The sequence below is a fragment of the Pseudopodoces humilis genome, chromosome 17 (genome assembly GCF_049639895.1).
Source record: "Pseudopodoces humilis isolate 2021_Gansu_Grassland_sample_001 chromosome 17, ASM4963989v1, whole genome shotgun sequence".
Lineage (NCBI taxonomy): Eukaryota > Metazoa > Chordata > Aves > Passeriformes > Paridae > Pseudopodoces > Pseudopodoces humilis.
In genome coordinates, this window is record NC_142216.1 from 13904608 (window position 1) to 13917663 (window position 13056).

General features: G+C 47.8%; 1 protein-coding gene across 7 annotated transcripts in view; it reads right to left on the reverse strand.

Moving 5' to 3' along the window:
* The window catches only part of LOC102109602 (rho GTPase-activating protein 7-like), a 46064-nt gene that overhangs the window by 347 nt on the left and 32661 nt on the right, over nt 1-13056 (reverse strand). For 5 of the 7 annotated variants that reach the window (XM_014253135.2, XM_088063448.1, XM_014253134.2 and 2 more), the window contains 9 exons: nt 12822-12903; nt 11413-11476; nt 8929-10280; nt 8414-8584; nt 7551-7710; nt 6017-6215; nt 4128-4350; nt 2316-2430; nt 81-159 (listed from right to left, as the gene is read on the reverse strand). In XM_014253135.2, the coding sequence (XP_014108610.2) occupies nt 121-159; nt 2316-2430; nt 4128-4350; nt 6017-6215; nt 7551-7710; nt 8414-8584; nt 8929-10280; nt 11413-11476; nt 12822-12903 (2405 nt within the window). In that variant the 3' untranslated portion in view covers nt 81-120. Of the gene's footprint in view, nt 1-80; nt 160-831; nt 1936-2315; nt 2431-4127; nt 4351-6016; nt 6216-7550; nt 7711-8413; nt 8585-8928; nt 10281-11412; nt 11477-12821; nt 12904-13056 lie in introns of all 7 variants that reach the window. The other 2 variants (XM_088063447.1, XM_088063446.1) reach the window with 2 other exon arrangements.

Genomic DNA, 13056 nt, shown 5'->3' on the forward strand with positions numbered 1-13056 from the left:
GGTACCTCCAGAAAGCCTCCAGCCACCCACACTCCCAAATCCAATGATACTCTGATCCATACTCCCTCCATCCACTTTACCTTAGGTGCCAGGTATGAGCAGGTCACCCAGTCTTTGATGTCATCTGTGATGGCATGGGGAGGCAGGCAGCAGTTTTACCTGGAGGAGCAGGAATCCCAGGGGAGGAGCAGATCAGTTAAACTACATTCCCTCTAAGGAAAACACAAGGGAATTGCCTTTCCCCTGAGCAGCAATGTTTGAATCCCTACAGAGTTGCAAACCTCTGCAGTACATACCAATCTTGGGCAACTACAAGGAGCCACAGCTCCTGCCTTTGCTTTGGGGTTGTTGGAGGCGCTGCTGTGAGCCTCCTAAAAAAACTTCCTGAGTTTTAAAGCAGCACAGAAATGCAGCTGTGCTACCACTGGAGACAAGATACTCCATTGATGCAGATGCTCACTGACATATTTATGTACATACATATTTGTGTATATATATATAGATCTGTATCAGGTTCTTCCATGTCCAGAGAGCTGGGGGGGGCTCAGCTCTCACAGCTGGACAGTGTCCAGTGCCTCGTGTGCTGGACACCAGCTGGCACTTTACCAAGGGCACACCTGTGCAAATGGGCTGAGCACTGCCCACATCCCCAGCAGGCCTGGTGCCTGCAGTGACAGCAGGGTGACAGCCATGTCACATCACCTGCTGCTCCCTGTCCCCCAGCTGCACCCACACCCGTGCCATGGCCGTGCTCTCCCTGCTCCCGGGGCTGAGGCAGAGCCAGGCAGGGCTGGGCAGTGCCTCTCCAGCCAGGGCCCCATCCCGCCCTACCTGGGGCCACGCCGGGCAGGCTGGGGGTGGCAGTGGTGACGAGCCGGGTCCTGCACGCTCAGGTTCAGTGGCAGAAGCAGCGTCAGCCGCAGTCCAGTGGTGGCCACAGTGACCAGTCCAGGTCTGGGTCCAGAGCAGCAGACCCACGTGTTCCTCCAGGCACGGGCACGGCAGAGGCTGCCACACTGAGCTGTGACCTCAGCAGAAGGGGGACAGCCCTCTCCAGGCAATCCCCGAGTCTCAGCACCAAATGCCTACCCTGGCACGGTGGGGTCACACCAGCAGGACACCAGCAGCCCGGGGAGAGGGGCAGCCCCACAGCTCAGGGCTGGAGTCAGCAATGGCCATAGCAGGGGTGTGTGGACTGTCTGTCTGTGCAAGGGTAGCTCAGAGTCCCCATGGGGCTATTCAGGGGAAGATGCAGCCAGGAACAGGGCCAGCTCCCTGCTGCCAGGACTAACCAGAGGGTGCAGGGTAGGCAGCAGTGTCAGGGCATCCCAAGGAGCCTCAGAGCTGGGCAGAGGGGTTCAGGCCACTGCTGGGGAAACAGGGACCCAGGGATGGGCTGGGGGTGGAGGGGGCACTAAAGAGCCCTGTCTGGGCTGGAGACTGATGCCATGCAGGGATCAGAGCCCTGGGAACCCAGCTGTTCTGGGGTGGGGTGTCACTCAGAAGCCAGGCACTGGCTGTGGAATCAGTGCTGGGGGAGCCCTGGGGGAGGGCCATGTGTCAGTGCAGGGGAGCCATGGGGCAGTGTCCCCTGCCCAGACCAGGAGCTGGAGCACAGCATGAGAAGGTCTGAGCTGAATGTTGGAGTGTGGACAGAACCCCTGAGGGTGTCAAGTGGGACAACAGGGCTGGCAGGGCAGCTGCCCCATCCCACACTGCTGGAGCTGGGCCAGAGGTGGCAGCCAGGGTCAGCCAAGAGCAAAGATCATCAGACACATCCATGGCGATGAGGTCCGAGGTAGAGCCAGGAAGGTGAGCCAGCAAGGGAGGTCAGGATCAGGTCCAAGGACAGCAACCAGGGTTAGCCACAGTCTAAGGATCACTAGGCAAGTCCATATTGATGGGCAAAGGCCGCAGTCAAGCTGGGAAGTCAGTCTGTGGGCCAAGGTCCAGGTTCAGATTACTGGGGTCAATGGCCAGGCACAGGCATGGCTGTTCTCTGGCCAGGCCCCAGCAGCAAAACTTCAACCCATTCTCCAGCAGGGATGGCCAGGGCCTCCCAGCCTGGGCACATGGCAGCCACTGCCCCACAGGTGCTCTCTAAGCTGTCCCCATGGAGTCAAGCCCCATCACACTGGGGATGGAGCGGGGAATAGAGCAGCGCTCGCAGTGACACTCCTTTTCTCTTTGGCAGCAGCAGGACTCCCACCTGTCACCAGTGCAGAGCAGCAGCTGGGCTGGCAGGGACATTGCTGGCCACCCCCCCTCCCCCCACGATGCCCAGAGCTCTTGCTTGGTGACAATGAGTGATGTACCTGGAAGAGCCTGTTGCACTCCATTATCATGTGGGCCAAGCCCTGCGTTGCTGCCAGGTTCTCGTTCAGCTCCCTCTGGTCTGGTTTCCCCAAGCTGCACTTCCTCTGACTGGATCTAGGAGAGGGGAAGGTGAGAGGAAGGCTGATCGAGCAGAGTGCTGGGAACCACACACAAAACACACTGCACTGAAGGACCTGCACATGGAGGGCTCATGCAATGTGACCACTGAAGGTCAATTCCCTCCCAGCACATCCCAAAGGTGTCCAGGGCACTACAGACCAGTAGTAATGGACACCCAAGAAAGGCAAGTCAAGGAATTTATTCCCCAAACACATCATCACACACTTGGCCAAGAAAAACAATGACCCCAAACTTATTTGTGTATAATCTTCAATATCAAGCTCCTTTGATACCTGCAAAGCCCATGTAGAACCTTTTAAATTCTTTGGGCCAAACCACACCCAACACATTTGAAAAACAGTACCCTCTTTTAATTCATGCTACTGGAATTACATCATCAGTCCTGGCTTATGAAACTTTTATCTGTGTGCATTCCTGCCAAATGGCTTGAAAATTGGGTGGAAGATAATAGTCCTCAGTGCTGCTCCTCAGAGTCAGACCTGTCAGCTTGAACCCTTTGAAGTGGGAACCCTGCACCAAGGCATTAATGCACAGTTACAGCAGAGCTAAAGCTTCAAAGCATCCTGGCTCCTAAACACTGACAACAAAGAGAAAACTCCATTGCTATCTTTGGTCCTAACATTTCAGAGCAGTGTTGATGTAAAGCAAAGAGGAACAACTCCCAGAGTGTAACTCCTAGGAGCTCAAACAGCACAGCAATCCTGCAGGACCTGCTGCTGCCGACATTCCATCGCATCCCCGGGTGCCTGCAGTGGCCCTGTGGTGTGCCAGCTCTGCACAGGGATGCCTGAGGCATTTCCTGATGTTTTGTGACATTCAAAAGAAAATCCTTAGTGTTTTATCTCCCTTCCCCTGTGCTATCCAGAGCCTGAAAGATGCCAACAGCACATCTGACAGCTTCTGCTTTGGGACCAGCCCTCCCCTGTAGATCCCCAAGTGAGGCGTTCAGCTCTCTCCGCTGTCGGGAGCACGATGCTCCCTGCACAGCCAGCTGTGCTCTCCTGCCCTGATCCGTCTGTCCACAGCCCAGGAGCAGGAGCAGAGCAAACAGCCCTGCCTCAGGAGGCCAGATAAGGCATGAATGCTCTCAGAGATTATTTGTCTACTTTGGCCCAAGGGCACCTTCCTCCCTGCACGTACAAACAGGGGATGTTATGCAACCCAGATACTTTTACTTATTTAGATAAATTTACAGAATCCCTGTGGCTCGATTTGGCAGGAATGATCCCCTTATCACTCAGCAGAACCAGTGCCAGCAGCTGCCTCAATCTGCCAGGTACCTGCAGGGCCTTAAGGCCGTACCCAGGCTCAGGTTGCCAGTGCAGGAGCACATTTCCAATGGCCAGCACCACTTAATGTTAGCAGTGGGGCACATGCTGGGCTCCTGGGCAACCAGGGGAGTGCAGCACTGGTGGGGGTCACACACAGACTGGTCAGGAGCATGGCAATGGGGCCTTACCACAGCCCTTGGCACTGGGCAGCGAGCGGCCGCGTCGCTCCATGCACTGTGGGCAGCTCCTGCTGCACCCGAGCAAACAGATTTAAGGCAAACCCCAGGGCACACACCGTCTATTTCCCCCTCAAAATCAGACACTGAGCCTAGGCCAGCTACAGAAAGCATCACTCCAGCAGGAACACTGTGGACAGCTGCAGTGCCAAGGTGCCAATACCTGGTTGAGGAGGAGGAGGAACTGTCCCTCCTCAGGGTGTTGAGGTGAAACAAAGAAGGCGCAAGACAGACAGCGATGTTGGTTGGGGTCATCTGGTTCTCCTCAACAAAAGCCACCACATCTCGCAGGAAGAACAGGAGGATTTTCAAAGCTTCTCGGTTTTCCTTTGGGAGAAGGAGAATAGCAGCCTGGACAGCCTGAAACTGCTGGTCCTTTGGCACGTCTGAAAACATGAACCATGACAAAAATCACACGTTGTGACTTGCAGAAGCATCCATCAGCAGGTCCCAAGCAGGGCACTGAGCTTGTAGGTTCAACTTCCTTGTCCCAAGCTCACAGCAGACAAGGAAAGACCATTTTCCCATCAAACATGAACCGTTCCTCCTACTGCCTGTCAAGTGCACGTTCACACCCAGGGATGCTGCTGCCTGACTTGAAATTTATCTTGACCACCATGCTAATGAACATATCCTGAACTGAGTTACAATCCAAATGTGGGCCTGTCTCCCCATAAAATATTACTCTGCAGTGATACTTTGGAGCAGGTAGCTCTACTGTCTTTTCCTTTCAGCTTCAAGCACAAAGAGAACAGATGCTCTCAGATAATTCAGAGACCAGTGTTTTGCCAACAGATTTTAATTCACACTAACCCCCACTGAGACTGTCTGCCCAAACAGCTCCAGCAGGAGGGTGGGTCTGCTTCATCCTGCCACGCATTCCCAGCACAAAGATTTCTCCAATTAACACCACTGCAAAGGCTAGATCACTTCTCCTTCCCTCCAGGTAGAAGCACATACATAGAACACACAAAACACACTGCTTGGTGAAAGCAGCACAATTTTTACCTCCAAAACAGTAATTTAATCTGTGCACTTGCTCCAGTCACATCTGGCAGAAGACAGGCAAGGGGAATGAACAGAATTTGGACATTTGCTGTTTCTTTCCCAAAACAAGAGACAGGAGGTAGACAGTGGCCAGATTACAATAATTTGAGAAAAACAGTTATACATCCTTTGGGTATGGGAATTGTAGATCTTCTTACAAAGGAGAATTTGTGAATGCAAGAAGAAAACTTACTTCAAACAAATAAATAATTTTCAGAGAAAATTTTAAAACCCTGACAGGTGACAAAACCCAACAGAACTTTCATGAACTTATACTGTACACAGAACAGCAGCTGCTCATTGACTTATGTCAATAAAAGCCACGTGGGTTAGGCTGCACAACCAGTCCTCTCAGAAAGCTCACACTTCATTTTTCAAAACCTTTTCTCAAAAGCAGGAGAAACCTGTCTGTCCCAACAACATATACTTCAAATTCCTTCCCCAGTTCATCTGCTTTTGGAAAGTGAATTCCTTGAGGGTAAAGCACTAGAAATAGAACCCATTTAAACTGTATGAAATGCAATATTTCAGCTTTGTGTTTTCTTGGGTTTTGGGTTGAGTCTCAAGGACAGTAACAGTGTGAGCACAGGCAGAAAGCTGCTGGCATTTCCCAGTTGCTTCAGTTTTGGGCACTTTAATAAAGAAATGTCATCCATATATCAGCTCTTCTCGCTCAAGGAGCTATGCCATGGCATGAACAAGGGAACCAGGTTATTTCTTCATTTTGCATAGGGAAATGACTGTTCAAAAGCACAGTTTAAGGGGGCTGCTGCAGCATTTCATTACTCTCATCCTTCAGAGAAGAGAATTAGCTGGTTCATAGGATGCAGATGGGAATCTCCCAAGTCCAGAGGCACAGTGAACTCATGTTCCAGAAATGTCCTGCCTGACTTGTCCCCTCTGACTACAGAGGCACTTGGCACTAGTCCTAGTCTGGCCACTGCCTTGTACAGCTGGATATTAAGATATCCAAGGCACTGGAAAATGACAGCTTTTGGTACCTACATTGGTAGATGTGGAGGAAGGATTCACAGAGCCTGCTGGTAAATATAGGCTCAGGAAGGTCTCGGAAATACTGCTTCACCATATCTGCCACGTCAAATGCTGACTGCCCTTCATAACAGACATTGTTTGGGTTGGTTTCATTCATTTCTCTTAAGGACAGAATCCTGGATTTAACACCGGATTTTCGGAACAGACCAACCTGTGGGTAAAAGAAATTATTAAAGACAAAGAGAGGAGTCACTGGGAATCAAAATTTTGACAAGCAAGTGATCCTTCACCTTTCTTGTAATAACAGATATCCTACAGCAGTGGGATTGAACACCGAAATACTTTTGTATCATTAGAAGCCACACAGACATTTCTCTGAGGCAAACCATGCCTGATGCCCACAGAATCAGCTGTGACATACCAATTTTCATGTTTGTTTGGCTTTTGTTTAATACAAAAGTACTCATTTTGCCTTTTAAAATCACTACCATTGATGTATGTCTGTTTTCTTGGGCAGGCTGGTGTTTACACACGGCAACTCTAAGTTTCAAATTCACCAGTGTGTGCCCATCAAACACGAACACACATCGAGTGCTGGCTTACACAAACCAACTTTGAGATCCACAAGGCTGCTTGTAATACCTCATACATGTGATACATCTAATCCTTCCACAGGCTGGCAAAGGGCAGATGCCATTTTGAGGGAAATTTTGATTTTCTTTGTAATGTGATTGTCAGCTGAGTGAGATTTAGGAGTTTCCCATGAGCTTGACCCCACCAAAGCTCCTGGTGACAGTTTTGCTCTGTACCAATGAGACAGTATTTACATTCTGATTTATTTATATGAACTGGATGCATACTATAAGCTCAAAATGAAAAACACTTGCATTGTCACTTCACAGAACTCACACACTTTTGCACTTTGGTGGATATTATACACTGAGACAATGGCAAAGCAGAGGAAGAGAAGCCCTCTCTTTAACTAATATGTCTCATGTCAGAAGGTCTTCATTTCTGCAGCTGTGCTATGAAAATACCATATACAGCACACACTTCCTCTGCCAGCTCCACTCAGGGGATAAATTTGTTTAAAATTTGCAGAAAAATTTGTTACAGGCACTGCTGTAATGGTTTCTCTCTGCATTTCAGCTGAAACAAGATTAATTTTCACATTAGCTCTGGCACTACGAGCAGCCACAGAACAGAGGGAAGGAACAATGATTGTCTGGCAGATTTGCCTCCTTGGGATGCAGAGACATGACACCTCCCCAGGCAAAGCCAGCCTGACTGCAAGCACCAAGAGACATGAATGCAGAGGGTTTCAGTGAGAGAAGGCACAAAAACACAGTACAGGGCTACAGGTATTCCCAGAGGGAGTCAGCACTGGTATTTCCTCCCAGGCCACCTGCTCAGATCTACACCCTTCTGCCTATTCAGAGCCTTAGGGGGCAAGAAAGTCCTTCACAACAGCATGTGAGAGAGCCTGGTTCCCTGGAGCAGACCTGTCCATGGCTCTGAGCTTCTCTGGGCTGCCTCGAGTTCATACCTGGTCAAGAAAGTGGCTCCTCAGATACTCCAGGGCTTGCAGGATGCCATTGGGCAGGGGGTGGCTTGTTCGCTGCACATTCAGAAGTAAAGGAACCCCAAACACATTTTTGTCCTTGTAGTCTGAGGCTTTTGGTTTTTTTATGAACTTTGGTATGGTCCTGGAAATGAAAAAGAATAGTTGCAGCTTACTAGGTGTCCAGCACTTTCCAGCTGCTGCTTTACACTCATCAGAAAGGGTTGAGCTGTACCTTGTCACAGCCCCAAATTCTGCCACACACCTGTACACACAGCATCAGGAGGGAGAGAAAATCAGCAAAGGCAATGACAGGGATGACTTCCTCATTCCATTGCTGAAATTAATAAAGCATCCTCATGGGAAATGCATTCCATCCCTTTATGGCACTGTAGGGTTTTTTCATTCTTTCTATATTCAAGTACCAGCTCCCTATCACAACATGCTGACTGATGTATGGAAGTCCTCTGAGTGTCTGAATTTGTCACTGGTTTAGTTCAAACAGACACTCAGGGCTGAAGGGCTGGATTCTCAGCCCAGCCCATTCTCACCTCAGGTCCCACAGTTCCTGGGATGGTCCTCTGACAAAGACCTGAAATTGGGCAAATTTAAAGAGAAACTATGATGTGCCTTAGAATCAGTAACAGCACTACCAGCAGCGAGGGGCCAAAGTACAGCCCACAGCAGAGGAAACCCTGGAGCCATGGAAATAACCATGAAGCTGCTGGCACTTTAATAGCATGAAATTCTTCATCTTGAACATGTGCAATGTAGGCAGACAAGGAAATTCAAATGCTTACATCAACTCCTCACTCCAGCTCAGGTTGCTTTAATACCAGACAACTTACCAGTTCCAGCCCTGCTTACTGGAAGGGGAATATCTGTCCATTAAAGCCGTGAGTCTCAACAGTGCCAGCTTTTGTGTGCGGGCCAGCTGGGCAGCTGACTGGCCATCAGTCTGAAGGGAAAGACTTTCCAGGTTCATACTCTCTTCCACAGACCAGGGCTGCTTCCTGGGCCTACAGGATAAATATTGTTTAAGCTTAGGACCATTTCCACCATCCCTGTGTTTTACCTGCATCTGTGAAGCAGCCAAGACTCTAAATGAGCTGCATTTAGCTGCACTTAAACAAGGTACTTCCCATCCAGGAGGGCCCCTGGCAATTCCAACTGTTCCCTGATTCCCATGCACATTATGAGTGTCCTGCTTACAGCAGAGGTCAGATATTGGTACCTGGGGAGTGGTACTTGCCACCAGCAGTGCAGACCCTGCTACCTAGCACAGACTTCAGAACACTTTGCTCTGGCAAATCAATTGTATTTTGAGTGGACAGAATCAAAGACAAACCCAAGGATGGCTGACCTGTTGGTATTTTTAGAGTCTGTGAAGTATGTCAGGTCTGCAGAACCAATCTCCTTGCCCAGGCCACAGCTGCTCTCTCCCTCAGCCTCCCCTGCTGTCTTATCTTCTGAGCCCTCTGTGTCAAGAGAGCTTTCTTTTGGGGAGGGTGGATACAAAGAGGTCAAATCACTGGCAAAGTCAGAATCCCCATCATCTGAGAACTTCTCTGTCCACTGATCAACCAACTTTTTGAGACCATTGACATCTGCTATGACACTGTTCAGTTCTGAAAAAACATCATCATCACCGACTTGTGTTGCCTCCAGGCTCTCCAGGTCAGTGTTGGGGATGTTGTCATACACACTCAGCCTGTGATCTCTGCCCGACAGGGGACTCCTGGGGGCTTTGGGATCCTTGGAACCGCTTCTGCTCCGGCTCCTCCTGCAGCCATGGAAACTCCCAGTTCTCCAGTTGACAGAAGAGCTGTCTGCTGGAGACAGGGAGCTATCTGTAAGTACTGTGGGGAAAGTGCCAGGTTTATGGCCTTGTGGTATTTGAAACATCTGGTTCTTTTGTAACGTCACGTCATTTCTAAGGTTCTGCTGGGATAGATCACTCCCCAGCAACATCTTGCTGGAGTCCATGTGCTCTGTATACATCCCCCTTCCTTCACAGGGGCTGCCTGGGTTTGTAACAGGACTTGGAGTGCTCCCTGTGCTGCTATTTACAGACTGATTGCTGCTGTTGCAGCTCCGGGGAGAAAAGGAAGAATTGTTCTTTGTTCGGATGCCAGAGAGGTCAGAAATATTTACACAGTTCAGCATCTTCATCTTTTCTTCATTAAGTCCTTCCAGAAGAACAGGTTCACTTATTATGGGTTTGGCCTTTGACTGACCACTCCTTAAATTGCAGCTCCTTAAGTGCAGCTTCTCCATTTTCTTCAGGAGGCTCTTCCTCTTTTTAGATGGTGATTTATCCAAAAGCTTCTCCTCACTGCTGATACTTAAAAATTCACTGGGGGGAGGAGAGCAACTAAAAGCAGAGTCCAGTGAAGGTACCTTAACTGAGGAACATCTTGAGGAACTCGTGCTGGTTTCCACATCTTCAAAAGGTTTTTGGGAGTTAACAATGTCACTGTCGGTACTGCTGGTGCTGTGAAGTGAGGACACATCGTGCTTCTCACCATGATCCAGAAAGACACTGTCCTCACTGTGGATGATCTTCAGTATTGGACTGCCTGGGGTGGAGGCAGCAGCACCTTCCTCTGCTGGAAAAGCTGCCAGGCTCTCGATGCGAGACCACCGCTGACTGCACCTCTCATAGGCCCATCTGTCACTTATTGCACAAGGTTCATCATCTTCAGAGTCGTCACTCTTAGAAGGAGGAAAAAACAACAAAACCAGTTCAAGGGCAAAGTTTGGCAAATTTTAAATTACAAAAACCAGTTTAACATAAAAAAGAGACTTAAATTTTCTGCCAACCTCCAAAACCCCCAAGACCAACACAGTGACTATTCAGTCACTGAAGATCTGCCCTAAGTTAGTTGAAAAACATGCTGACAAATGATGCCCAAGCATGCTGACAAATCTGGGAAGTTTACCACAGGAAAAGGTGACAGATTTGATCTAAGGATGAAAAATCCTGTTTTGTGGTAAATCCAAGGGTTTTGAAAGATAATCATATTGGGTTTACACCGCCTTTCCTAAAGTCAAACAAATCACACACTCTCACACTTCTGTGACCAAAACTCATGCATCTTCAGGCAAAGAAGTGTTTGGCTGTGGAACTGCAGCAGCATCAGTATCTGTGGTACCCTTTTGCAGCCCTCAGCCTCCCTTGCCACCTGCCCCAGGTGCCCCCTTTGCTGGATTGTCCCCATTCTGAAACGTTAGAGATGGGAGCCACCTGCCTCTTCTCTGTGGGCTCTCTTGCCCCATTCTGCCCTGACAGAGAACTCTCCAAAACCCAGACATTTTTCCAGAAGATAGCATTATTTTCTGGCTAGCCCTGCAGTTAATCCATGGTGGCTCAGAGGCTTTGCAGACCTGGTGCTGCCCAGCCAAGCTGTGGCCACTGCTCTGATTTAGCTGCAGCAGCAGAGCATAACCTAAAACCTACTCAGCTTGTACTGGCTGAATATTTGGATTGCCCTTTTAATTTCTTTGTTTAGTCACTTTCAGCACTTAAATAAGGCCAGGAAAGCAATGATAGCCATGTTGAGATGGGGCTTTGGGGCAACTACTGGACAGTAACGTGTGTCAAATCAAATTTCAAAAGTATTTCAAAAGTCACCCCTAACATACCTTGCAAAGTTTATGTAGTTGCAATCTCCACCCCTTTGTTTTCTCAACATAGAATGCAAATAGCAGAGCTTTGTGGGATGGAATAGAATAGAAAGGAAAGTTCAGAAATTGCTAATCCTTCATGCACTTCTAAACCCAGGTGTTTGATACAATAGCTAAACACATCTTTAATCAGAACAGGAACTGTATGTTACAGACATACCCGTTTCCTGTCACGGCTTATTTCCACTTTCATTGATGCATACTTGTTCAATGTGTTCAACCTTCTAGGGTTTGAGAAAAAACACAGGAGTTTTAAATTCCAACTATTTTATTTCTTGAAAACAAACATACACCAAAACTAGTTGTGATCTCCTACCACAGAGTCTTCATTATTGTCAAAGACTGACATTCTGTTAGAGGCTCCCATACACTGGTCCCCAAAACCAGCACCAATGACAACACCATGATGTTCACACTTCTAGTTCTGCCATGTTAAAGCTAGAGAAGACAACTATAATTAATAATTTAATTTTTAAAAATCATATTGTTAGCCTTAATGATTGTGAAAAACTCTATATTGATTTAAGATTTTGAAAATAGATTTGTGGGCTTCTTGAAAAAAAAGAAGTTTAAAAATCAAGATGTTAACCTGTATCCCTGAAAGGACTGTATTATCTATCATTTTAACTAAAGCCTGTGGAATCAATAAGGTCCCAAACTACTCAATCACTTAGTTGTCAAACAATAGGTGGCATCAACATGGGACACACTGAGAGTCACCAAGGAGCACTCGGGACAGAAGTGATACCAGGAAATAAAATATACCCAAAATTCTTTAGTATCTGCTGTGCTTTAGAGATGTGTGTGTGAACAACTCATCCTGGTGCTCTGGAACAGGCAGAGCTGGAACTCAGGTGACCTGACAGGACAGAAAAGGACCAGACCATTTCACCAGGAGAGGAACTTTCTAACTGTTAGAAATCATAATTTTTGCTAAAGAAACTCTGCTGAACAATCTCATAATGAGAATTCTTCAGTAACTGCAGTACCAGCTGAAGCAGAAGCCTCACACTGTCCTGGCACTCTTCCATGGGGAAATTCCACAGGGTCTGACTTGGCACTGACAGTGCAGGTTCACTTGTGTGCTCTGAACAGCTGTGGCCAAGCAATAACTTCAAATCAATACCTTTGCTTCTCACCCAAGAAATATTCAGGAAAATTGAACAGATCTCATGCAGATAATTTTTTTCTATCTGCTGGAACAGAAGCTGGAGGAAATTCCTGCACTCCATTATACATGTTCCTAGAGAGCAGCCTGCCACGTTTGCAAGGAACTGGCTATTTTTAATCAGCCTGCAGCCATTTCACATTACAAAAAAGATATTTGATGCCCAGTGTAACATCCCTGAGAAGTTGGCTGAAGAGGAAGTGCAAACATGTGCTTACTTTACCTTTTAATTCCTAAAACAACCAACTTCAGTGGCACTAAAATATGTGTTTAAAGGGTTTCCTTCAGTCACAGATTCGGTGACTTTGTTAGTCTCTGACAAAAACTGAGGTGTGAAAAGATGAGCAACAAATAACTGTGGGGCCTGGGGGTATCAAAGATGATTCATGATTAATGTTTACCTGAACAGTGATTCAATCGCATCTCCATCTAAAAATTCATGATCTCTCCTCACAGCTTTTACATCAATGGGAAACTGCATATCTGTGAACAAAGAAGTTGAATCTGAAATCTGAGTTGTAATTGCAATGACTTCCAATTTTACAATTTATTTATGGCAGGCAAAATGAAACTACTCCTATTTCTATAGCTGTACATTCATGCCAGTATCCTTCCAGCAAGTGAGGATCAGTTCCT